The 25,616-nt window shown below is 37.1% G+C and overlaps 1 protein-coding gene and 1 non-coding gene across 9 annotated transcripts in view; one reads left to right on the forward strand and one right to left on the reverse strand.

The window, feature by feature from the left end:
• The window catches only part of C8H12orf40 (chromosome 8 C12orf40 homolog), a 134,678-nt gene that overhangs the window by 7,060 nt on the left and 102,002 nt on the right, over positions 1-25,616 (reverse strand). For 3 of the 8 annotated variants that reach the window (XR_007129527.1, XM_047742383.1, XM_047742385.1), the window contains 2 exons: positions 14,954-15,047; positions 109-232 (listed from right to left, as the gene is read on the reverse strand). Coding sequence is in view for 5 of the 8 variants with exons in the window: in XM_047742383.1 (XP_047598339.1) it covers positions 122-232; positions 14,954-15,047 (205 nt within the window). In the remaining 3 variants the exon portion in view is untranslated. Of the gene's footprint in view, positions 1-108; positions 233-14,953; positions 15,048-24,642; positions 25,220-25,616 lie in introns of those variants that run through there. The other 5 variants (XR_007129529.1, XR_007129528.1, XM_047742384.1 and 2 more) reach the window with 3 other exon arrangements.
• On the forward strand, positions 24,203-24,307 carry LOC125108109 (U6 spliceosomal RNA). Its single transcript, XR_007129792.1, has one exon. It is a non-coding gene; the product is annotated as a U6 spliceosomal RNA (small nuclear RNA).

Genomic DNA, 25,616 nt, shown 5'->3' on the forward strand with positions numbered 1-25,616 from the left:
GGGTATGACCTTCCAAGCCCCTGTTATATACCAGAGTGGAAACCTAATAAGCTTCCTCAACTTTGTAAAATACAATTTTAAAAACTCCAGGTGGGGTAGACACGATACCTTTTTGTGTGCTTTAAGAAGCCTTTTTCCCACCGAAGGAATAACTGGGCAAATGACCAGAAGACACTGAAGTCTTTTGACAAGACACAAGCATGGATGTTTCAGAGCTCCAAGGCAGGTGTACCTTTAGATACCAAAAATAAAAAAATTACATTTATTTTTAAGGTTTAATCAGAAGTCTCAGGGAACCTGCAGGTGCCAACAGGAAAGCCCTCAAGTTGCTAGACAGTAGAGTTCATTTATCAAACACACGTAATAAACATTATTGGTATAACTGGTTAGTTACATGACCTCTTCCTCCCTCCATAAATAGCGGGGATGGGGGGGCGGTGTTCAACTGTAGAGAGGAACCTGACTAACTAGCCTTTCTAAAAAAGCCATCCAGACTTCTGGGGAAGATGATAGAGTAGGAGGATCCTAAGCTCACCTCATCCCACAGATACAACTAGGTAACACTCACATGAGTGTAAAAAAAAACAGAAAAGAACCTGAAGACTGACAGAACTCCCCACAGCTAAATGTAGAGAAGAGGCCACATCAAAGAAGGTAGTGAGGACAGAGATACAGTCCAGAGCCAAAGGGAACCATCACACTGTCCACTGGAGGGAGGAACACCACAGGTACAGAAACAGGACTGAAACAGATTCACACCACGGATCCCACAGGGGAAAGAAGACTCCCCAGAACATTTGGCTTTGAAAACCAGAGGGGCTAAAGAGTAAGTCCTTACAACCAGAAGGACTTAAAACCTGGAACTTTAAAAATCAGTGGGCTCAGCTCAGGGAGAGCTGGGGGGCGGGGGGTAAGAGGAAATTTAGTCCCTGTTCTTAGAGAGATAGCAAAACAAACAGCCCCACAAAGATACAGCATAGAAGCAGCAGCTTGAAAATCCCTTGGGGTATACAAGAGGGAGATCTGTTTACTGATTCAGAGCATGTGCTGTAGATGCAGGGATCCTTAGGAGACTGGGGGTATGGGGCACAAATGAGCTACTTCCCTCCCACACTCCCAAGCTACCAAAACTAGCTAACTAACTTGCTAAAAATGAGCCCCACCCTGCATTCTCCGGCAGACAGGCCCCCTCCAGACAGGCCTCCACCTCAGGTCTCCTCCCACAGCAGACCAGCATAAACCTTGCTGACCCACCCCCTCTAATACACTCTTGGCCTGATGCACCTAAAGCAATGCCACAAGTCTGACAGTGTGCAAGCAGCCCCAATCCCTGTTGAATTTCCCAGTAGCATTCCAGAGTGACTTCTGCTCCAGAGAGAGGGAAAGATGACCACATACACCAGTCAGATTATGGCTCCAGCAAAGAACTGGGGGCAGACAGCTGGTCTGACTGCAAGCTCAACCCACCAACAATAGCTTCTCAGGGGACAAAACAGAAAGAGCAGTGCAGCTCAGTGCTACTGCATCCATGACAAATGCCTGGTCTGACCTAACTCAAGCCGAAGGGGGACTAGACTGGCCCACTACAAGCACAGGAACCAAACACCGCCCACAATAAGCAAAGAGAGCCACTAAAGATAACTAAACTGAAGGCAACATGAGCTCAGCCGCAACAGCAGGGCAAACACAATGCACATGGGAGACACCCCTGAAATGCCAGGTTCTGGTGAACAGGAGACACTGCAAGGCAGGGCACTACAGGACTTCTTCATAAGGTCTTCAAGAGTAGGAGACATAGCTGACTTCTGTAAAACACAGAAACAGACAAGGATACTCAGATAAAATGAGACAGAGGAATATGTCCCAATGACAAAACAAGACAAAACCACAGGAAGAAACCTAAGCAAAATACAGGTAAATAATATAGAAAATTTAAAATAATAATCATAACGATATTCACTGGACTTGAGACGAGCGGAGAACCTCAGTGAGACTCTTTACAAGACAGAAAACAAAGAAAAAAATCGGGATGAAGAAATCAATAACTGAAATTAAAAATACACTAAAGAGAATAGAAGAAGCAGAAAAACAGATCAGTGATTTGGAGGCAGACTAATGAAAGCAATCAAACTGAACAGATGAGAGGAGGAAAAAATGATACAAAATAAAAACAGACCTAGGGAACTCAGAAACATGATCAAGAGTCAGGTTTATTGTAATAACATTCTCATTACAGGGACCTCAGAAGGAGAAAAGAGAGCAAAAGGGCAGAAAATTTATTTGAAGAAAGAGCTGAAAACTTCCCAAATCTGGGGAAGGAAACAGAAATCCAGATTCAGAAGGCACAGAGTTCCCAACAAAATCAACCCAAGGAGGTCCACACCAAGACACAATAATTGAAATGGTAAAAAGTCGTGATAAAGAATTTTAAAAGCAGCAAGAGAAAAATCACTGCTTGCAAGGGAAATCCCATAAGGTCATCAGCTAGTACTTCAGCAGAAACTTCACAGGCAGTAGCATGATATATTCAAAGTGCTAAAAGAAAAAAAACCACTCCAATCAAAAGACATGAGGTGACAATGGATAAAAAAGCAAGACCCCTATCTATGCTGCCGACAACAGGCCCCTATCTATGCTGCCGACAACAAGACCTACAGACACATGCAGATTTAAAGTGAAGAAAGAGATGGAGAAGCATTTAAATGCAAACAGATGTGGGAAAAGGCCCAAGAAGCAATACTTATATCAGGTAAAGACGACTTTAAACCATAGACTATAACAACAAGACACAAAGAAGGGCAGGGGATAGTCCAACAGTAAGATATAACAATTGTAAATATTTATGCATCAAACATCGGAGCACCCAAATACATGAACCAATTAATAACAAACACAAAGGAAGTAACCTATAGTAATACAATAATAGGTGGGGACTTTAACACCCCACTTACATCACTGGAAAGATCACCTAGATGGAATGAAGCAGTGGAAGGAAACAATGGCTTTGAATGACACAGTGGAACAGATGTATCTAACATATATTCAGAACATTGTATCCTAAAACAGAATATATATCCTTTTCAAGTGCACATGGAATATTCTCCTTAAGAGACCCCATGTTAGGCCACAAATAAAAATCTCAACAAATTCAAAGAGATCAAAGTCAGGCCTTGCAGCTTATCTAACCACAGCACTAGAAAAAAATAATCAACCACAACAAAAAATCATGGAGGTTAAATAACATGTTACTAAACAATGAATGGGTTAACCAAAAAATCAAAGAGGAAATAAAAAATATATGGTGACAAATGAAAATGAAAAAACAATAGTCCAAAATCCTTGGGATGCAGCAAAAGCTATTCTATGAAGGAAGTTCATAGCAATACAGGCCTACTTCAAGAAGAAAAATCTCCGGGGCGCCTGGGTGGCTCAGTGGGTTAAAGCCTCTGCCTTCAGCTCAGGTCATGATCCCAGGGTCCTGGGATCGAGCCCCGCATCGGGCTCTCTGCTCTGCAGGGAGCCTGCTTCCTCCTCTCTCTCTCTCTGCCTGCCTCTCTGACTACTTGTGATCTCTCTCTGTCAAATAAATAAATAAAATCTTAAAAAAGAAAAAAAAAAAAGAAGAAAAACCTCCAAGAATCTAACCATATACTTAAAGGAGTTAGAAAACAAAGAACAAACAAAACCCAAAACTGTAGACAGAAGGCAATAATAAAGATTAGAGCAGAAATAAAATACTTAAAAAACAATAAAACAGATCAATAAAATCAGGAGCTGCTTCTTTGAAAAGATCAAAAACACTGACAAACCTGTAGCCAGACTCATCAAAAAAAAGAGAAAAACAAGCTGCAAATAAACAAATTCAGAAATGAAAGAGGGCAAATAACCAACACCACAGAAATACAATGGATTATAAGACAATATTTTGAAAAACTATATGCCAACAAACTGAATAACCTAGAAGAAATGGATAAATTCTTAGAAACATACAACCTCCCCAAATTAAATCAGGAATAAAGAGAAATTTTGAACAGACCAATTACCAGGAATAAAACTGAATCAGTAATCAAAAAACTCCCAACAAACCAAAGTTCAGGACCAGTTGGCTTCATAGGTCAACTCTCCCAAATATTTAAAGAAAAGTTAGTATCTGTTCTTCTCAAACAATTCCAAAAAAACAGAAGAGGAAGAAAAGCTTCCAAATTCATTCTATGAGGCCAGTATTACCTTAATATCAAAACCAGATAAAGACACTACCAATAAAAAACAAAAAACCCCCCAAAAAAACAAAAACAACCTACAGACCAGTATCTCTGAACATAAATGTAAAAATCAGCAAAATATTAGCAAACTGAATCCAACAATATGCTAAAAAAAATTCACAATCAAGTGGGATGTATTCCTGGGATGCAAGGTGGTTTAATATTTATAAATTAATCAACATGATAAATCACATCAACAAGTGAAATCATAAAAACCATATGATCATTTTAAGATGCAGAAAAAGCATTTAAGTACCGCATTCATTCAGGATAAAAACCTACAATAGGCAGAAATAAAATTTCACTATTTGCAGATGTGATATTATATATAAAAACCTACAAACTCCCCCCAAAACTACTAGAAGTTAAACATGTATTCAGTAAGGTTACAGGATACAAAATCAATACAGAGGTATCTGTTGCATTTCTTTTTTCTTTTTTTGTCAAGATTTTATTTAGGGATGCCTGGGTGGCTCAGTCGGTTAAGCATCTGCTTTTGGCTTAGGTCATGATCCCAGGATCCTGGGATCAAGTCCCACATCTGGCTCCTTGCTCAGTGGGGAGCCTGCTTCCCCCCCGTCTCCTACTCCCCCTGCTTATGCACGTGCTTGCTCTCTCTCTAATAAATAAAATCAATATTTTATTTAATAAATATATATATAAATATAAAATAAACATATATATATATATATATATAAATAAAAATAAAATCAATTATTTTATTTTTTTGTCAGAGAGAGAGAGAGTGTGTGTGAGTGGCAGAAGGAGAGGGAGAAGCAGACTCCTGCTGAGCAAGGAGCCTAATGCAGGACTCAATCCCAGGACCCTGAGATCATGACCTGAGCCAAAAGCAGACACTTAACCAACTGAGCCACCCAGGTGTCCCAATCTATTGCATTTCTATACACTAATAATGAAGCAGCAGAAAGAAAAATGAAAAAAAAGAATCCCACTTAGGTTGCACCAAAAATAATAAAATACCTAGGAGTAAACTTAACCAAAGAGATGACAGACCTATACTCTGAAAACTATAGAACCCTGATGAAAGAAACTGAAGACAATACAAACATATGGAAAGATAATATCACACTCATGGATTAGAAGAACAAATATTGTTAAAATGTCCATATTACCCAAAGCAATCTACAGATTTAATGCAATTCCTATCAAAATATCAACGGCATTTTTCACAGACCTAGAATAATCCTAAAATTTGTATAGAACCACAGAAAACCCCGAAAAGCCAAAGCAGTCCTGAAAAACAAAAACAACTGGAGGTACCACAATTCCAGATTTCAAGTTATACTACAAAGCTGTAGTAATCCAAAGAGAGAATGGTACAGGCACAAAAACAGACAACACAAGTCAATGAAACAGGATAAAGAGCCCAGAAATAAACCTACACTGATAAGGTCAATTAATCTCTGACAAAGGACGGACGAATATGCAATAGGAAAAAAAAAAACCTTTCTTCAAAAAAGGATGTTAGTTAAACTGGACACGTAAATGCGAAAAGAATGAAACTGGAGCACTTTCTTACACCATACACAAAAATAAATTAAAAATAGATTAAAGACCTGAATGTGAGACCTGAAACGATAAAAATCCTATTAGAGAGAACAGGCAGTAATCTCTCTGACATTGGCCAAAGCAACATGTTTCTAGATGTGTCCTGAGGCAAGGGAAATAAAAGCAAAATAAACTATTGGGACTACATCAAAATAAAAAGGTTCTACACAGGGGCGCCTGGGTGGCTCAGTGGGTTAAGGCCTCTGCCTTCAGCTCAGGTCATGATCCCAGGTCCTGGGATCGAGCCCTGCATCGGGCTCTCTGCTCAGCAGGGAGCCTGCTTCCTCCCCTCTCTCTCTCTGCCTACTTGTGATCTCTCTCTCTCTGTCAAATAAATAAAATCTTTTAAAAAAAGGTTCTACACAACAAAGGAATCAATTAACAGAATTAAAAGACAACCAACTGAATGGGAAAATATATTTGCAATGAAAAATCCAATAACGGGTTAGTATCCAAAATATATAAAGAACTTACACAACTCAACACCAGAAAAACCAAATAATAAAATTAAAATGGGGCAGAAGACATAAACAGGCATTTCTCCAAAGAAGACACACAGATGGCCAATAGACATATGAAAAGATGCTCAACATCACTCATCATTAGGGAAATGCAAATCAAAATCACAATAAGTATCACCTCACACCTGTCAGAATGGCTAAAATAAAAAACACAAAAAAGAACAAATGTTGGCAAGGATGTAGAGAAAAGAATCCTCATGCCCAACTCAACACCCAAAGAACAAATAATCCAATCAAGAAATGGGCAGAGAAAAGACAGGAAACAACATGTGTTGGAGGGGATATGGAGAAAGGGGAACCCTCTTACACTGTTGGTGGGAATGCAAGTTGGTGCAGCCTCTTTGGACAACAGTGTGGAGATTCCTCAAGAAATTAAAAATAGAACTTCCCCATGACCCTGCAATTGCACTACTGGGTATTTACCCCAAAGATACAGATGTAGTGAAAAGAAGGGCCATCTGTACCCCAATGTTTATAGCAGCAATGGTGACGGTCTCCAAACTGTGGAAAGAACCAAGATGCCCTTCAATGGACGAATGGATAAGGAAGATGTGGTCCATATACACTATGGAGTATTATGCCTCCATCAGAAAGGATGAATACCCAACTTTTGTAGCAACATGGACGGGACTGGAGAGATTATGCTGAGTGAAATAAGTCAAGCAGAGAGAGTCAATTATCATATGGTTTCACTTATTTGTGGAGCATAACAAATAGCATGGAGGACATGGGGAGTTAGGAAAAGGGTGTTGGGGGAAATTGGAAGGGGCGGTGAACAATGAGAGACTATGGACTCTGAAAAACAATTTGAAGGGTTTGAAGAGGTGGGGGGGTGGGAGGTTGGGGGAACCAGGTGGTGGGTATTAGAGAGGGCACGGACTGCATGGAGCACTGGGTGTGGTACAAAAACAATGAATACTGTTATGCTGAAAATAAATTTTTAAAAATGATTAAAAAAAAAGAAATGGGCAGAGGACATGAACAGACATTTCTGCAAGGATGACATCCAGATGGCCAATAGACACATGAAAAAGTGCTCAACATCACTCAGCATCAGGGAAATACAAATCAAAACCACAATGAGATACCACCTCACACCAGTCAGAATGGCTAAAATGAACCAGTCAGGAAATGACAGATGCTGCCGAAGATGCAGAGAAAGGGGAACCCTTCTACTCTGTTGGTGGGAATACAAGCTGGTGCAACCACTCTGGAAAACAGCATGGAGGTTCCTCAAAAAAGTTGAAAACAGAGCTACCCTATGACCCAGCAACCACACTACTGGGTATTTACCCTAAAGATACATATAGTGATCTGAAGGGGCATGTGCACCTGAATGTGTATAGCAGCAATGTCCACAACAGCCAAACTATGGAAAGAACCTCAATGTCCATCAACAGAAGAATGGATAAAGAAGATGTGGTATACACACAGATACACACACAGAGACACAGACACACACACACACACACACACACACACACACACACACACACACAATGGAATACTATGCAGCCATCAAAAGAAATGAAATCTTGCCATCTGCGACGACATGGATGGAACTAGAGGATATTATGCTTAGCAAAATAAGTCAATCATAGAAAGACAATTATCATATGATCTTGCTGGTATGAGGAAGTTGAGAAGCATCGTGGGGGGTTTGGGGGTAGGAAAGGAATAAATGAAACAAGATGGGATCCGGAGGGAGACAAACCATAAGAGACTCTTAATCTCACAAAACAAACTGAGAGTTGCCAGGGGCAGGGGGGAGGGAGAGGGTGGTTCAATTATGGACATTGGGGAAGGTATGTACTATGGTGACTGCTGTGAAGTGTGTAAACCTGGCGATTCACAGACCTGTACCCCTGGGGTAAATAATACATTATATATTAATAAAAAAATAAAAAATTATTAAAAAAAAAAAAAAGAATCCTCATGCCCTGTAGGTAGAAATGCGAACTGGTGTGGCCATTGTGGAAAACAGTATGGAAGTTCCTCAAAAAAAAAACAAAAATAGAATTGTCATATGATCTAGTTATTGTACTACTAGGTACTTACCCAAAAAATACAAAACACTAATTCAAAAAGATAAATACAACCCTATATTCATTGCATTATTTATAATAGCCAAATTATGGAAGCAGCCCAAGTGTCCCAAGTATTCATAGATGAATGAAGAAGTGGTATATACATATAATGAATATTATTCAGCCATTAAAAAAGAATGAAATCTTGCCATTTGCAACAACTTGGATGGACTTAAAGGGTATAATACTAAGTGCAGTAAGTTAGTCAGAAAAAAAGACAAATACCATATGATTTCTCTCATACATGGAATTTAAGAAATAAACAACATCAAGACAAACCAAAAAAAAAGTCTTAACTATAGAGAACAAACTGATAAGTTACCAGAAGGGAGGTGGGGGATTGGGGGAAGGTGACATAGGCAAAGGGAATTAAGTGTATGTTTACCTTGATGAGCATAGAGTAATGTATAGAATTACTGAATTACCTATATTTTATTCCTGAATCTAATTAACACTGTATGTTAACTATACTGGAATAAAAATTTTTTGAAGTAGGGGTGCCTGGGTGGCTCAGTGGGTTAAAGCCTCTGCCTTCGGCTCAGGTCATGATCTCAGGGTCCTGGAATCGAGCCCCACATTGGGCTCTCTGCTTGGCAGGGAGCCTGCTTCCCCTTCTCTCTCTGCCAGCCTCTCTGCCTACTTGTGATCTCTGTCAAATGAATAAATCTTTTTTAAAAAAATTTTTTTGAAGTAAAATTTTAAAAAGCAATATGGCATGTCTCAAAAATAGTTTACAGTAATATAACCTTGCTATCATCAATAAGCAATTATAGAATATGCACTGTATATAAATAAATTAACCATTAATTTAATAAATTATTTTATTACCCTTTAAAAAAACCCATCAAGCTAGCTCAAATCAGAGAACATTAGGGGCAGCTGGGTGGTTCAGGTGGTTGTCCGTCTCTTGATTTCAGCTTAGGCCATGCCCTCAGGGTCATGGGATCGAGCCCCACCTCAGGTTATGTTCAGTGCAGAGTCTGCTTTTTCCTTCTCCCTCTGCTCCCTCCTCCCCACATTCTCTCTAATAAATAAAATCTTAAAAAGAGAAAAAGAAAACATTATAATCTATAAAGTAATCACTGAACTGTATCCCAAGCCCTGTTAAAATAATCATGTAATAAAATTCTAGTCTCAGTAATACTGACTCTCCTCATATTCCCTGGTAAGATGACGACCAGCCTACCTGAAGTCTACCGATATGCTTGGCTGTCCCCAGGATTATGGTAGGTCCTATGTAAGCTAATTTTAAAAAGGGAAGGACATGGGAAGTTCAAAGTCCATTTAGAATGCAGAATAAAATTAAATTTAATAAAAATTCTAAAGGCATAAGAAAATATTTTTTCCAGAGATAAATACAGAAATCGTAAGAAAACCTGAAATCCTTTCTTTAATTTAAAGGGTTACTTTTGTTCATGAAATGACTAGCCAAACTCAGGATCACTAGATTTAAAAATAGTTTATTCAGAAAACACAAATTGGACTTCCTTCATGTAACTTTCATTTCATTATTAAAAAAAGAGCTGAACTTTTAAACACTATCAGTTTTAGGGAAGCAAGAAAAAAGCTGAGAAAATATAATCTTCTAAAAATTACGTTTTCTGATATATTTGCTTGGACTCCAAGTCTCACATTCTTTCTACCTCACTATATTATTAAATATAGGAAAGCAAGGGCCTCACTGATTTCCTCTGGTGATTCATATTTCTGATCACAAATTACCCTATAAGTGATACCAAGATATAAACTGAAGAAAACCTTAATATCACTTTTACTTAGCATAAGTGGACCCCCAAAATCAAAACATATGAAGACATTAAAAAAATTACAACACGCTGTTTTAGTGAAAATAGATACCTATTTCTTATTAATGTGATACAAACTTTTTGGAAAGCAACATAATCCATACATATTGTAAATCCAAACTCCATGTGTGCCAAAAGAAATCTGCCATAGGAATTCACCACAAGAAATAAAACTGGCTTACTAAAAAAGTTTCCAAAAGTATGTATACTATACAAATGGTATTGAGAGCTTGGTAATTAAAACATTCCTCCCTACATGCACTTGTACTTACGAACTATGCTACAGCAGCTAATTGTTGCTATGTTAAAAAAAAAAAATGCTGGGGCTTCAAATCTACAAGTATTTATTTAGCTCACAATTTGGTGGGCTGACAATTCAGACTGTGCCCAGATGGTTAGTTCCTGGGTTACTGCTGAGCTCACTAATGCATAAGGTCAGCTACTGGGTGGGTGGGGTGATAGCTGTCCAAGAGGGCCTCAGCTGGGATGGCTCAACTCTCTTCTATGTGGTCTCTCATCCTTCAGCTGGCTTGCCCAGAATTTTCCAACACAGCTGAGCATCCTTTTAAGAAAGCATCAATATGCAACCCCTCTTGAGGTCTAGGCTCAGAACTGACAAAGTCACATCTGCTAGATTTTATAGGCAAAATCAACTTCCTGACACCTACCCAAATTTCAGGGATAGAGAAATAGATTCCTCTTAACTGAAGAACATGCAATATCATAATGTACCAGTTGTGAATATAGAAAGGGGTAGGGAATCATGACCATTTTTGCCATCTTCAGTATTACATTTGGTTTCTACCCCTCCTGTATCCATTCTGCTCAAAAATGAAGACTTAGCATTTATTTCACATTGAGTTAAAATATTTGTAAGTATACCTTCCAGAAAGCCTTACCTGAGCATCCTACCCAAAGGTGACATATTTTAACTCTATTTCTATAAATAATTCAATCATGATATTCTATATTCTCTTTATGATAGCTCCTACTAAACCATGAGTTTTATGTAACTAGGGATCAATCCATCTTGTTTTTTTCTAATACATGGATATTGCTTTCATAGTGCCTACACTGAGTACACATGAATGAATAAAGGAATTAATCCTTTATTAAATTAAAAACTCACTGAGAAAGGGCCTATCTCAATTAATTTGTATCTCCCATAACCTCTAGGTTTTTTGCACATATTTAGTTTCTCTAAAGATAATTCTTAAACTACCTTTTTATAGGAAGAGCTAAAGGAGGACTTAAAGATTAAGAATTCTGGAACATATATATATATATACACTTCCTTTACCCTGCAGGATTTTCTAATGTGTTAAGGTTACATGTTCAAAAGTATGTGTAGCCATCCCAATGACATTTGAAACTTAACTAGCTCTCTGGAAATGTTGTATGGAACAGGCTGTAAACACTGACCTCAACACACTGCAAAGGAGAAAAAAAAAGATAAATATGACCTTATAGCTATAAACACAACTTGTTATGTGATTCTGCCATAGCACCCCTACCCCAACCCCATAGTTAGTTGTAAAGAGCTCTGCAACTCTGGGTCTCAGTTCAACATCATTATTTCATCAGCCATTTCATTTATAATAGTCATCTTTTAATTTAATGTTATAAAACATAAAGGTTAATATCCTTAAAGAACATTTAATAATAGATCTGTTACAGTTTAATAGAATGTTAGCTTTAAATAAACAAATCTAGATTCTTTCTGCTACTTATGGGTTCTGATACAACAGAATTTGGAGAACGCAGTATTTTCTCTCTTAGACTACAAATGCTCACTTCATTCAATAATATTTCAGGGTGATTAGCCCAAGATGATATATGCTGTGTAGAATATATATTGGTTATTGCTATTAATTGTAATAAGCTGAGAAGGAAGAAGGCTTGGTGTGATAGCAAAGGAACTTTTGTCTACGTAAGGCCTTGAATGTTAGATGGCTTATGAAACTCTACAGAGCCTAATTCCTGTTCAAGCCAGATGAAATGGTAAATAAAAACAAGTCTTGAATATCTTAAAAATATGCGCATTTCTGCCATTCCAGTGACTGCAGAGAGACCAAATCTACTCAAAAAAAGTCTCATTCCTTCAACAAAAATTTAATAAGTACCTATTGTAAGATACATTTTATTCTACACATCATATACAACATAGCAAAAACGTCTACATATTACAGTGAAATTCAGAAAAGATTTCTAGATTAAGAAATAAACTGAAATATGTTACCTTCATGGGTATTGAACAAAGAAGTCATTACTTACAGCTATTATGAAGTAATATGGAAAATGCCACTTAGCAATTAGGGGGGTCTTATCATATAAAGTCAGGTAAGTTATTTCCAAGTAAAAAGAGATGTGGGAAATCATGATCCTTGGATCTGATCTTATGTAAAATGAAGGAGTGCCCCATTATCAACTATTAAAGACAGGTTAGAATTAACTAATATCAAACATAATTAAGTTTCGGTATGCAGTTGACCCTTGAACAACATAGATTTGAACTGCAGGGGTTCACTATACTTGGATTTTCTATAGTACTATTAATGTATTTTCCTCTTCCTTATGCTTTTCTTAATAAAATTTTTTTCTTTAGGTTACTTAAGAATACAGTAATATAATTCATATAATGTAAAAAATGTGTAAATTGGCTATTCATGCTATCCCTAAGGCTACCAGTCAAAAGTAGGCTATTAGCAATTAAGTTTTTAGGGGAGTCAAAAGTTATATGTGGCTTTTTGACTACATGAGGATTGGTACCACTAAACACCTTGTGTTGTTCAAGAGTCAACTGCAATTAACTTATGACAGAAAAAAGATATCTTTGTACTCCATTGTACTTTGATTTTTCAAATGTTGCTAAATGCTCTTTTGGTCTACCTTGTTAATCACTCTCAATTTTTATATTTCACCTTTTCTCTAACTCACAAATAACATTACAATAAAAATCCTTAAGACTTTAAATAAGAGGAAAATATGGTTCATATATAGCATGTTCAATGACACCAAAAGTATTATTGAGAATAAAATAATTTGGCTGAAAACCCAATGACCAATAGCAGCCAAAAGAGCAAACTATTATGCCAATATGCAACAGAAAAATAGACTTTGTAATGTGAGCAAATGATTTCACCTTAACAATAAAACAAACAAAAAAAAATACTGGTATATGAGCAAGACTTAAAATGTCTAATTCTAAAACTAAACTCTAACACCAGAAAGTACTGCTATTAGTCTTACCCATCCATTCTTACAGGTCTTATTTTTTCAAGCATGGAAATAGTTCGATAGCACCAGTGAATATTAGGTTTTATATATTTTCCTATAAAAAAAAAGTTATTCTCCATATTACTGAACTGGGTCTTGGTTCTGATTTTTTGGTGCATGCATAATTACATTTTTAAGTGGTAGATTCTTTCCATTCACCTCCAAACATGCACAATAGGATAGAATGTAGCAACATACAAATCAGAGGCAAATAGGACATCAATTCTGGAGAAGGTAAGGCTAAATTGCAAACCAAATAAAGGGCAAAGTTGATGGTCAACAACTAGAAACCTATGTTAACATCAAAATGAGGTAAAGCACAGTCATTAAAGCATGGGCATGGGCTTTAGAGTTAGATCTTTGATTTGAATCTTGTCTCTACTACAGACTGGATGACCTGGGAAAGTCACTTCACCAATTTAAAGTTCAATCTCCTTATCTATAAAATGGGGATAATCTTCATAATATTGTTGTGAGGATTAACTGAGGTAGTGTACATAAGTTACTTCAGTGTCTTTCACATAGGTAGGGTCAATCCACAAATGATTACTAATTTTCTTATATAAATGTACTAGGCAGTATTTCCAGGGGATACAGTGGCTCTTGAGCTATAAAATTTACATACAGGTCAATACATTTTAGTAGTTATAATCACTATCAGGTCATGAGGCAAAAGTTAGGTTAAAGAGTCAAAATCAAGATGAAGTGAATGAGATATAAAAGTTGTGAACTAGAGGGGTGCCTGGATGGCTCAGTGGGTTAAGCCTCTGCCTTTGACTCAGGTCATGATCTCAGGGTCTTGGGATCAAGCCCTGCATCGGGCTCTCTGCTCAGCAGGGAGCCTGCTTCCCCCCTCTGTGCCTGCTGCTCTACTTGTCATCTCTGTTTAAAAACAAAAAAAAATTGTGAACTAGAGCCAAAGTCAGACAGTAACTAAGGTAAGCAAAGCAACAAGAACAAAGGTTTAAAGGAGAAGTGTGAAGTGATAACAGCTATAATGCTAGTTCATTCTAATGAAGCTGCCTTAAAAGAGTTACATGTAGTCTGGTTGTGCTTCAATCCATTTTACAGAACCAGCTGGCTTTACTGAGTGTCCACTGTATGAAAAGCACTATTTTAGGCCATATACATTTAAAAAAATATATTGCAAAACGGGGTTCTAGCTCTCATCAGTAAATGTAGCAGTGAGGAGAGTAAGACCTGTAAATATGAACTATCTCAGTTACCTAATGCTATGTAACAGATAACCTCAAAATTTTTAGTAGCTTAAAACAACGTACTTTGATCACAAATGTGCAACATGAGCATGGCTAGCAGGGACAGCTTATTTCTCTACACTCTTGGCTGAGGCTGCTTAAAAGCAGTTCATTTGCTCACACATCTAGTGTCCAGACTGAGAAGACCCAAAGACTGGGACTCCTCAGGCATCTTACCCTCTTTGGTCTTTCCACATGGTCTCTCCAGCATGGAGGTTTAGTAGCAGCAAGACTTCTTAAATGGCAGCTCAGGGCAGCAAAGGTATGTGTCCTGAAAGCGGGGTAAAAAGAGAGCATCACCTGGAAACTGTATCACTTTTCGTATCTTGGAAGACAGGCAGCATCACTTCTACCTCATTCTGTTTGTTAGAAGTAAGTAATCAAGGCTCACACATATCAAGAGGAGAACAATTAGAGCCCATTGTTTGTGGAAGGGGAGTCAATCTCTGGCCTTGAATTACTTATATTCCTTCCGCTGCAAATTACAGTCTCAACCTCCTAAGACACCCCCCACCCCCGCAAAGGTCTCACCGTTTATGGCACCAGACACAGGTTCAAAGTCCAGAGTCTCATCCAAGTGTGTATGAAGCTCTCCAGATGCTATTTATCAAGCACAGCTCCTCAAGTATAACTATTCTCAATCTGAGGATCTGGGAAACTACAGACTTTGGTTATATATCCTCTGCACACCATAATGCAATGGTATGAGAGGCAGAAGGCAATTATTATAGAATTTTCTATTGAAAGAGGATGAAAGAGAGGTAAACAAGAGTTACCAGTCAATAACAATTCTGAAATCCAGTCAGGCATATACTGAAGGTCCCTTGATGCAGGTCTTCTGTCTAGGAATGCAGCACAGCATGTCTATATATCTTTACCTCTGAGCTCATGGTTCAACCCCCTTCATCATTCTTTTCCATAAAAAACTGTTTATGTTTGCAGCTAAGTAGTTTTATCAGCCTGCTTCCTCTAAATAGTATTTTGGAAGTCCAAAGCCTCTTTTTTATGTTGAACTGTCTCGGTCCCTTTTAGTCCAAGCAGGCAGTATTTCTGAAAGTACACTCCTCTTAAAATTTTGGTGGTCTCTTAGGGGTGTCTAGGTGAGTCAGTCAGTTAAGCACCTACCTCTTGGTTTCAGCTCAGGTCATGATCTTAGGATCCTGAAATCAAGCCCTGCATCAGGCTCAGTACGCAGAGGGGAGTCTGCTTCTCTCTCAAATAAATAAATCTTAAACCAAAAACAAACAAACAAAAAACACAAAACTTTGTAGTCTCTTATGAATAGGACTGGGGTTCACCCCATTAGACATAAACTACACTCACAAAATTCATCAAAATAAGGCATTATCAGGGCACTGGGTTGGCACAGTCGTTTGAGCATCCAACTCTTGATTTTGGCTTAAGTCCTATCTCAGGGTCCTGAGATCAAGCCCGACAGCAGGCTCCGAGCTGGGCATGGAGCCTGCTTAAGATTCTCTCTCTCCCTCTCCCTGTACCCCTCTCCACTGCATGCTCTCTCTCAAATAAATAAATAGATCTTTTTAAAAAATGGTAAGTCATTATCTTTGGCTATTCTGACTTTTATAAGTAACAGTATTCATAAACTTTAAAAACTCTTTTCCCGTGTACCTATATTAATTCTAAGAATCATCACAGGTCTCTTCATTTGTTTGCATTCTATTCAGCAAATGTATAATGAATGAGTGGCAAATTTCTACAAGTCTCTTTGATAGTTGGCCATATTAGCAGGCACAATCATTTCATTAAGACTTTCTAAGTCTGGGGACACCTGGGTGGCTCAGTTGGTTGGACGACTGCCTTCAGCTCGGGTCATGATCCTGGGCTCCCGGGATCGAGTCCCGCGTCAGGCTTCCGGCTTCATGGGGAGTCTGCTTCTCCCTCTGACCTTCTCCTCGCTCATGCTCTCTCTCACTGTCTCTCTCTCAAATAAATAAATAAAATCTTTAAAAAAAAAAAAAGACTTTCTAAGTCTGTATGTAGAGATCATAGTGTTATAGTGATTATTTTCAACATGTTTTATTCTTAATCTTATGCTTTTTATGTACCAAAATAAGGGTGTCAGACATTTACAAATTTTAATTCTTTATATCTCTCTCCTGACTGTGACAGGACAAGTGAAAGGCCAGGGTAAACTTAAGTGGGAATGACAGGAGGATGTTCAGCCAGGCAGAGCATGCTACACAGAGGCATGTGTAGGTGTAGGTCAGAAAGCAGCTGGCAGTTGACGCAAGTGGCTTACATCACTGGCAGAGGACAGCCATTTCCTAGAAGGAGCAGTGCAGTGGGAATCTAGATGCAAAGAACATTAGAGATCCAAACAGGCCCACACATAATTATAGGTAGGTTAGTTTACAAATTGGTACTGAGGCTGGAGTACAGGAGCAAGGTTTTAATGTGTGGAGTGAAAGACTTGTTAGAATGAGGATGTAGGTATGAGGAAAATAAGATAGAAATTTGGTTGCTAGAATTGTGTACAAGGAAAGTTGAAAGCTAGTTACTAGAACTGGGGAAAAGGTCATTGTGAGATTTGACTTGATACTGAGCCCCTTAAGTACAGACTAACTAAAACCATTGAAATCCTTCTCCTACCCTTCATTCCCACCCTTCATTCCACCCTGCTCCCAAAGGTCAGATTTGGTCCCAGCATCTGAGACTATGTTCCAGCCTTCAGCAAATTCAAAGGAAGAATTCAACATGATAGAAAACCAAAGAGGTAGGGGCGCCTGGGTGTCTCAGTGGGTCAAGCCTCCACCGTTGGCTCAGGTCATGATCCCAGGGTCCTGGGATCGAGCCCCGCATTGGGCCAGGGAGCCTGCTTCCCTCTCCCCCTCTGCCTGCCTCTCTGCCTACTTGTGATCTCTCTCTCTTTCTGTTGAATAAATAAATTTAGAAAAAATATAATAAAAAAAAAAAAAAGAAAGAAAACCAGAGAGGCAATTCCAGTTGGAAATATATGCCATTTAAGTAAGAAACTAAGAATGTCAAGGTACTTCTTTCATTGTTTATACTGGCAATATTCAGTTCAAACAAAGATAATGTTAATTTGCTTTGAATTCCAAATTGAGTTAGAAAAAGGATGTTGAAAAAAATCACTTGTTACTAAACATAATTCAGCCTAATTTCTACTCAAGCGTCTCAATTTTATAAATAAATAAATAAAATCTCTTAAAAAAAAAAAAAAAAAGCCAGATGAGAACAGAGTAATTTGGAACCTACTACTTATTTTTTAATTTTCATTCATTTTCTAAGATTGTTTTCCCCCTTAAGAAAATTTTAATACTTTTCCATACAAACACATGTAAAATTGAGACCAAATGTTATATGGAAATACATATAAAGTCAAAGTAATTATTTTAACAGGTAGCAACAACAGATTTCAAAACCTGCTATAAAGCTGCATTAGTCAAGGTAATGTGTTCTTCACATAAGAGATACAGAGATATATCTATAATAAATTTTAAAACATAAATCGTAATAAATAGGTAAAATAATAAAAGCAATAGAACAATAATAAATCAATAATAATTATTATTATTAATAATATAAAATATTATTATTAATCAATAATAAAGAGTTCAAACCTACACATCATGGTCAAGTGATTTTGACAAAGGCATAAAGTTCATTCACTGGCTTCAAGAATTGTCTTTGCAACAAATGCTGCTGGAGCATTTACCTATGTTAAAAAAAAAAACTTTTGACCTTATGTGGCACAAAATAAATAAAAGCTAGAAATAAATCATAGACCTAAATGTAAGAACTAAAAATACAAAACTTCTAGAAGGAGGGGGCCTGGGTGGCTCAGTGGGTTAAAGTCTCTACCTTCAGCTCAGGTCAGAATCCCAGGGTCCTGGAATCAAACCCCGCATCAGGCTCTCTGCCCAGCAGGGAGCCTGCTTCCCCCTCTCTCTCTGCCTCTCTGCCTACTTGTGATCTCTGTCTGTCAAATAAATAAATAAAATATTTTATTTAAAAAAAAAAAAAACTTCTAGAAGGAAACACAGAAAAAGCTGTGACCACGTCATTAATTTTTCTGAAAAGATAAATTAGGTTTGATCAAATTAGAATCTTTCCTCTTTGAAGACACCATTAAAAAACTGAAAAGACACTATGGTCTAAGAAAGAAATGGTCAAGTTTTGCTATACCAACTGTGATGAAAAGGCAAATTTGTTCCCATATTATATATTAGGGAACAATTTAAGAATGATATAAATTTCACAGATTGATAAGCAATTGAATCCACAAGAAACTCTAGGTGAATGCACAAAACTTTACCCATTTGAACTGAGCCACACAGGTATACACAGAATGAACACACACATATTGAAAAATCTGCCAGTTACTTTGATTCACCATATTATTTTTTTTCAGTGTTCCAAAATTCATTGTTTATGCACCACACCCAGTGCTCCATGCAATACATGCCCTCCATAATACCCACCAGCAGGCTCACCCCAAAACCCTCCAGTTTGTTTCTCAGAGTCCACTGTCTCTCATGGTTTGTTCTCCCCTTCCGATATCCCCCAACTCACTTCTTCTCTCCATCTCCCAAATGTCTTCACTGTATTATTTTTAATGTTCTGCTATTCGTTCACATTTGTGGAAATTATATATATAAGAAATATATGCATGTGTGTGAAATATATGCATGTGTGTGTGTATGTTTACATATACACACATATATATATACTCAACATCCCAAACAAGTCTGAGTGTCCTGATTCAAAAAAAGAAAAAAAGAAAGGCAGTGTTAGGTGCCTGGATGGCTCAGTCAGTTAAATGTCCAACTCTTGATTTCAGTTCAGGTCTTGACCTCAGGGTCATAAGTTCAAGGCCTGCATTAGGCCCCATGCACATGCCAAGCACTGCATATAAAAGGAAAGCCTTAAGTATTAAAGAAGTCTGAAATAATGAAGCATTTTTAAAGAAATGAGAGTGCAGCAACAGGCATAAAGGAATATATACTGCTGACCATCAGAGAGAACACTGAAAAAACAAAAGAAATTCCTATGGCTTGAACAACTTCAAGTGCTTACAAAGTCAATAAGAAGGCAGCCTAAAGAAATGGAAACAATACAAAAATTACTAAAAATATGGGTTGAAGACTAAACAGTGAAAAAATCAGAACTTTTCCTACAAAGAGAAACCACTATCTATATATACAAAAGCCTTAAATATAAATCACCAAATCCTGCAGAAAGAGTGTCTTATGATAGCACTGGCTAGTTTGGTTTCAAACAGTGCTGGAGATATAGGGAAAGAAACAGAAGTCTCAAATGACAGCTTTTTTCTGTCAGGATTTGGAAGGTATAATTACACTGTATTTTGTCTTCCATTAATGCTATTAAAAAGTCATCTAACAGTGTAGCTGTCCTTGTAGGAAGGTAGTCTTTTTCCTCTCCAGCTGCTTTCAAGATATTCTTTGAGGCTCTGCTATTTTATTATACTGGGTCTATACATGGATTTCATATTATTTTTCCTACTTGGAAATTGTCGGACTTCTTGAATTTGTGAATATGACTGATCAATTCTGAAGAATTCTCAGGCATTATCACTTTAAATTATTCCTCTATTCCATTCTCTCTCTCCTCTACTGTTGAATACTTCAGTTAAGTAGATGTTGGAGCTTCTTATTCTATCCTCCTTATTGTTTCATTCATACTTCCTATTTCTTTCTCTTGTGCATTCTGGACTTTTTATAATGTATACTTCATTTCAAAAATTCTCTCTGCACTCGTGTCTAATATGCGGCTAGATGCACTGAGTTTTCAGCATGTGGCAGAAATGGATGGAAAACTTAAACTAGAGAACTGTAAAATTAGAAAAAGTAGCAATGTCAGAATCTGAATCAAAAAAGAGAATTCATGCATCAATTTGTCATGGTCCTTGTCAATATGGATTCTCCCAGAAGCAAACTATAAGAAAAAACTGAACACAACATTTAAGTGCATTTCGTTTTGGGGGGGGGTGTGATTTCAAGAAAGACTTAGTAAGGAAGTAGGGAAGTGATACAGGAAAGGAAGCTAATAAATGGTTTATTATCAAGCAAGTTACTATTGTAAGCAACTTAACCCTTTCAAGGAACTCCAGAAGAATAGTGTTTCTCCAACTTTAAAGGGCATAAATATCACCCATTTAAGCATATGTTCTTGGTCCCCACTCCCAGAGATTCTGATTCACTGGTTTTGGGGTAGGTTCTAAGAATCTGTACCTCTAATCAATTCCCGTGCAATGGTAACATTAATGTTACAGGTCTGTGGATCACACCTTGGGTACATAATGGCACAGAAAATGCTTTGAGGAAGTTACTGTGCACAAGAGGCAAGAGAGGGTGCCTGGGTGGCTCAGTGGGTTAAGCCTTTGCCTTCGGCTCAGGTCGTGATCCCAGAGTCCTGGGATCCAGTCCTGAATCAGGCTCTCTGTTCAGCAGGGGGCCTGCTTCCCTCTCTCTCTCTGCCTGCCTCTCTGCCTACTTGGGATCTCTGTCAAATAAATAAATAAAATCTTAAAAAAAAAAACCACAAGAGGCAAGGGAACTGGAGTATTTACCCACCAACTCCCATTAGTCATTGTTGTTGGTTTTTTAACAGATTTTATTTGTCAGAGAGAGAGCACACAAGCAGGGGAGCAGCAGGCAGAGGTAGAGGAAGAAGCAGGCTCCCCACTGAGCAAGGAGTCCAATGTTGGGACGCCATCCCAGGACCCTGGAATTATGACCAGAGCCAAAGGCAGCCGTTTAACCGACTGAGCCACTCAAGCATTCTCCCCACCACCACCATCAGTCATTGTTTTAAAAGACTTCTCTCAAACAGCATTAATTCCCTGGTACTTCCTGCCTGCCTGCACATAGAGCACGTGTCTGCAGCCAAGAGAAACCTCTCAGGAAGTAAGTCACAAATGCTGTCAGTTGGAAATCAGGTTGGCATGTATTGAAATGGAAAGTGCCAAGGAAATGTGAGCAGAGCAAGAATAGCATCTGCCTCACTGCTATATCTGGTGTCATGGGGAAAATAAACATTTACTAAGAAAATCACAAATAAATTACAACTATGGCTAAGTGCTATAAAAGAAAATTACATGAGACTATCCCTAAAGATAACTTCCTGCTATTACAAATGGCAACTTATTAGAGTAATTAATTCTAACCAAAACAAAGCACTGTTTCACAAATACGTTAAATATCAACTCCAGGGGCGCCTGGGTGGCTCAGTGGTTAAAGCCTCTGCCTTCGGCTCAGGTCATGATCCCAGGGTCCTGGGATCGAGTCTCACATCGGGCTCTCTGCTCGGCAGGGAGCCTGCCTCCTCCTCCTCTCTCTCTCTGCCTGCCTCTCTGCCTACTTGTGATCTGTCAAATAAATAAAAATCTTTAAAAAAAAAAAATATCAACTCCAGATGAGTTATCATATGCATCAGCCATTACTGACTGTACATTATCTTATTTGCAGGCACTGTGATTGGTAGTTTACATTACAAATGTGTGCATAATCATTTAAGCTTCCAATTTTGTTTCATTTGGATAAACATCAGCTAGAATTTACTTTGTTTTATACATCTTAAATTGTGAATATGGAAAGAAAGGTGTTTAACTTCAGTTTTTTTTTTTTCATTAAATGGTTTCACCAAAGGAAAACCTAAACAATATTATATTTTAAGAAGTATGCTACAATCTATTCTACTATGTAAGAGATGTCTTTTTGGTTTTGTAAATCTGTACTCACTTTCCTTTCCAATATTTTTATCTTCTTAAAACACCTAAATAGTTAGCAACTGCAAAGTTAGGGAACAGTCCACAAAACTATACTTATTTCAGGGGTTTCAGGAGCACCCTCAAATTTAGTAATTTGCTTTATAAGGACTCAGAACTCATTGAAAGCTGTTATACTCACAGTTACAGTTTATTACAGGAAGAGAATACAGATTAAAATCAGCCTAGGGAAGAAACACTCTCTAGGAAATTGATAAATGCAGACCATCCAGTAGTCCTCTTCTATGGAGTCACAAACCTTCCTGGTATTAACGTGTGACAACACACAGAATACTGTAACCAGGGAGGCTCAACCAAACCTTAAGTGTCTACAGTCTTTACTGGGACTCCATCACAGTGACACGGCTGACTTTCCACATGCTCACCTCAGTTTCTAAAAGCCTTAAGAAGTTGAGCTGATACAGTCTGACCCCAAGTCTCATTCTAAATCACACTGTTACTTTTTAACTTGGCCCAAAGTCCCCAGGCTAACAAAGATTTCTATCAGGCATGAACGCCACTCCAAGCACTTAGAGATTATATCCCAAAAGCCAAGGGCACAGGGCAGATCTCTTTTGGGGCAAGTTTACATTCTTTACTACACTGCACTTTATCCTATGTGGTCACTGTTCTAGAAAGTCCTCACATTCCTTTAACCTTACTGAGTTTAATTTCCACATTATGATATTGATAAAAATATAACTACATTTAGATTTCTGTAATGAATGTGCTTTCAGTACTAGTAGACTTTGATTAATATTTGGAAAAAAACTCCATTTATTTGATATTTGAAACCAACCTAAAATTCACAGCTTGATCTTATTCTAGTATCACCAGTAAAGGGTCCTCTTTTTCTATATATTGATCTTCATTGCTATGTCATACTTTGCACAATAATGCTCAAGATAATCAACCCATGACGGAATACTTTTTGTTTAATATCACAATGAAAACTGAGCCTTTTGAAAAACTATCAGTGTACACTGGATAATTTATTCCCCTTTCATGAGATGATTACTATACTTTAAGAAAATACTTGGGAGGTCTTTGAGCTTTCTGAGTCTGCAAAAGTAACTTCCTAAAACTAGCTTAAAAACTTAAGATTGGTACCATTTAAATATCAGCTGTTGGTGTTTCTAAATCATTATGCTTCAGATCACCCCTGCAGCACAAACTATTGAATAGATATGTGTGCATGTGACAATGCAATATCTCATCATCCTTTTCTTTAAAGGCACAGAAACTCCTACCAACTCTATTTTTTGGTTCAATTATGTATCAGAATGCCTTTTGCTATGTAGTTTGTAATATTCCATACAAATGGTCAATTCCAGAGTATGAACATTTAAAATCCTGAAACAAAAAAATAAATGTTATGTAGGAAATGAAGCCTGTATTTTATAAATGAGCAAATCTAATAATTTTGAAAAGAATCTAGCAAGATTAAAATTAGTGAATATAAATCATTTTCCCAATATTGAACATATCTCTTACAAAAGCATTGAAATATTTTTTATATCTTGAAGACAAAAACACTTTCCTTTGAATATAAGCTCCAATAAAAAACATTATCCAAACACAATAGAAAATATATTTTAACTAAAAATGCCAGAATTTTTTTAAATGAGGGTATAATATTTAATATAGTGGCTAACAGTGCTCACTTTGGAAGCATATTAAAACTGGAACAATACAAAGATTAGCATGGCCCCTGCAACAAGAAGACATGCAAATTCATAATATAAGTAGCTAACAAAATTCTTATGAGATTATAAAATATGTTTGCTATTATTTAGCATTATTTTCTGTCTTAAAATCTTGGAGAAAATTTTTGGTAATGGACATAGCTGCACTAAATTTTAAAATAAAGAAAAAGCTGAAGGAAGCAATTAAACATATTTTTATCCAAAAACAGCATCATATCATAATAATCACCATGAGAATTATAAACAGTAAATGTACATATATATTTTCTAAAAACTTGAAGATATACTATGCATATCTTGAAGATATATCTATGTAGATGTTAAAAAATCTATGTAAAATTAAATGTATACATTAATATTTAAGTATTTTAAAATAAACCATAAATATATCCTTCAAATATTTTCACCTTGTGCTTATCTACATATCCTCATTCCTTGTTATGTTCATGAAATTCTGAACATTAAATGAAATGCTAAATTTTAAGCTGAGATTTTAGAATATTAGTTGTTCTTAAGGATTTCCTGCCCTCCAGTGGTATCTGCCTTAATACTTTCACTGCACTTTTCAATATTACAAGGAGAAGACACATTATTTCTACATTTACATTTTGAAATTATATCACACTGTACGGCAGCATCTAATTTTTCTTCCATTACAGGTTCACTGTCTGTTTGTACCCATGCATCACACCTTGCAACGTGTAGAATGCAGTTATTACTAGTTTTGTTTCGTAATATGTGTGCTGAATTACACTGAGACAGTGGAAACTGATCTGTATTATTTTTCATTGAGAACTGGTGAAGATTTTCATTTTGTTTATGAATTTTGGCACTGTTCTTAATAATCCTACCACATGGAAGTTTTGGCATCCTTTCTAGATAAAAATTATTAGTTGTTTCTTTGATTCTGATGGATCTCCTATTTGACTCTTCCATTTCTTGCAATATTTGATCTTCATCTTCAGATGGCTAAAAGAAATTTAGTAATTTTGCTGTAAATTTTTGCTTAAATTTACAAAAATCATTCAATCACTTCATGGCATTCTCAAAATTCATACTATAGAAAATTTCAAAATACAGAAGATACTTGGCAGGTTGCAACTCAAAAGTGTTATACCAGCAACCAGTCTTCAAACAGTCATCTGCCTCTGGAGATGCCTCGAAAAAAGTTAAAAATAGAACTACCATATGATCCAGTAGTTCCACTACTGGGCATTTAACCAAAGAATACAAAAACACTAATTCAAAAAGTTATGTGCACCCCTATGTTTACTGCAGCATTATTTACAACTGCCAAATTATGGAAGCAGTCCAAGTTTCTATGGACAGATGAATGGGTAAAAATGATTTGATATATACATATACA

The sequence above is a fragment of the Lutra lutra genome, chromosome 8, assembly GCF_902655055.1.
Source record: "Lutra lutra chromosome 8, mLutLut1.2, whole genome shotgun sequence".
NCBI classification, from domain to species: Eukaryota; Metazoa; Chordata; class Mammalia; order Carnivora; family Mustelidae; genus Lutra; species Lutra lutra.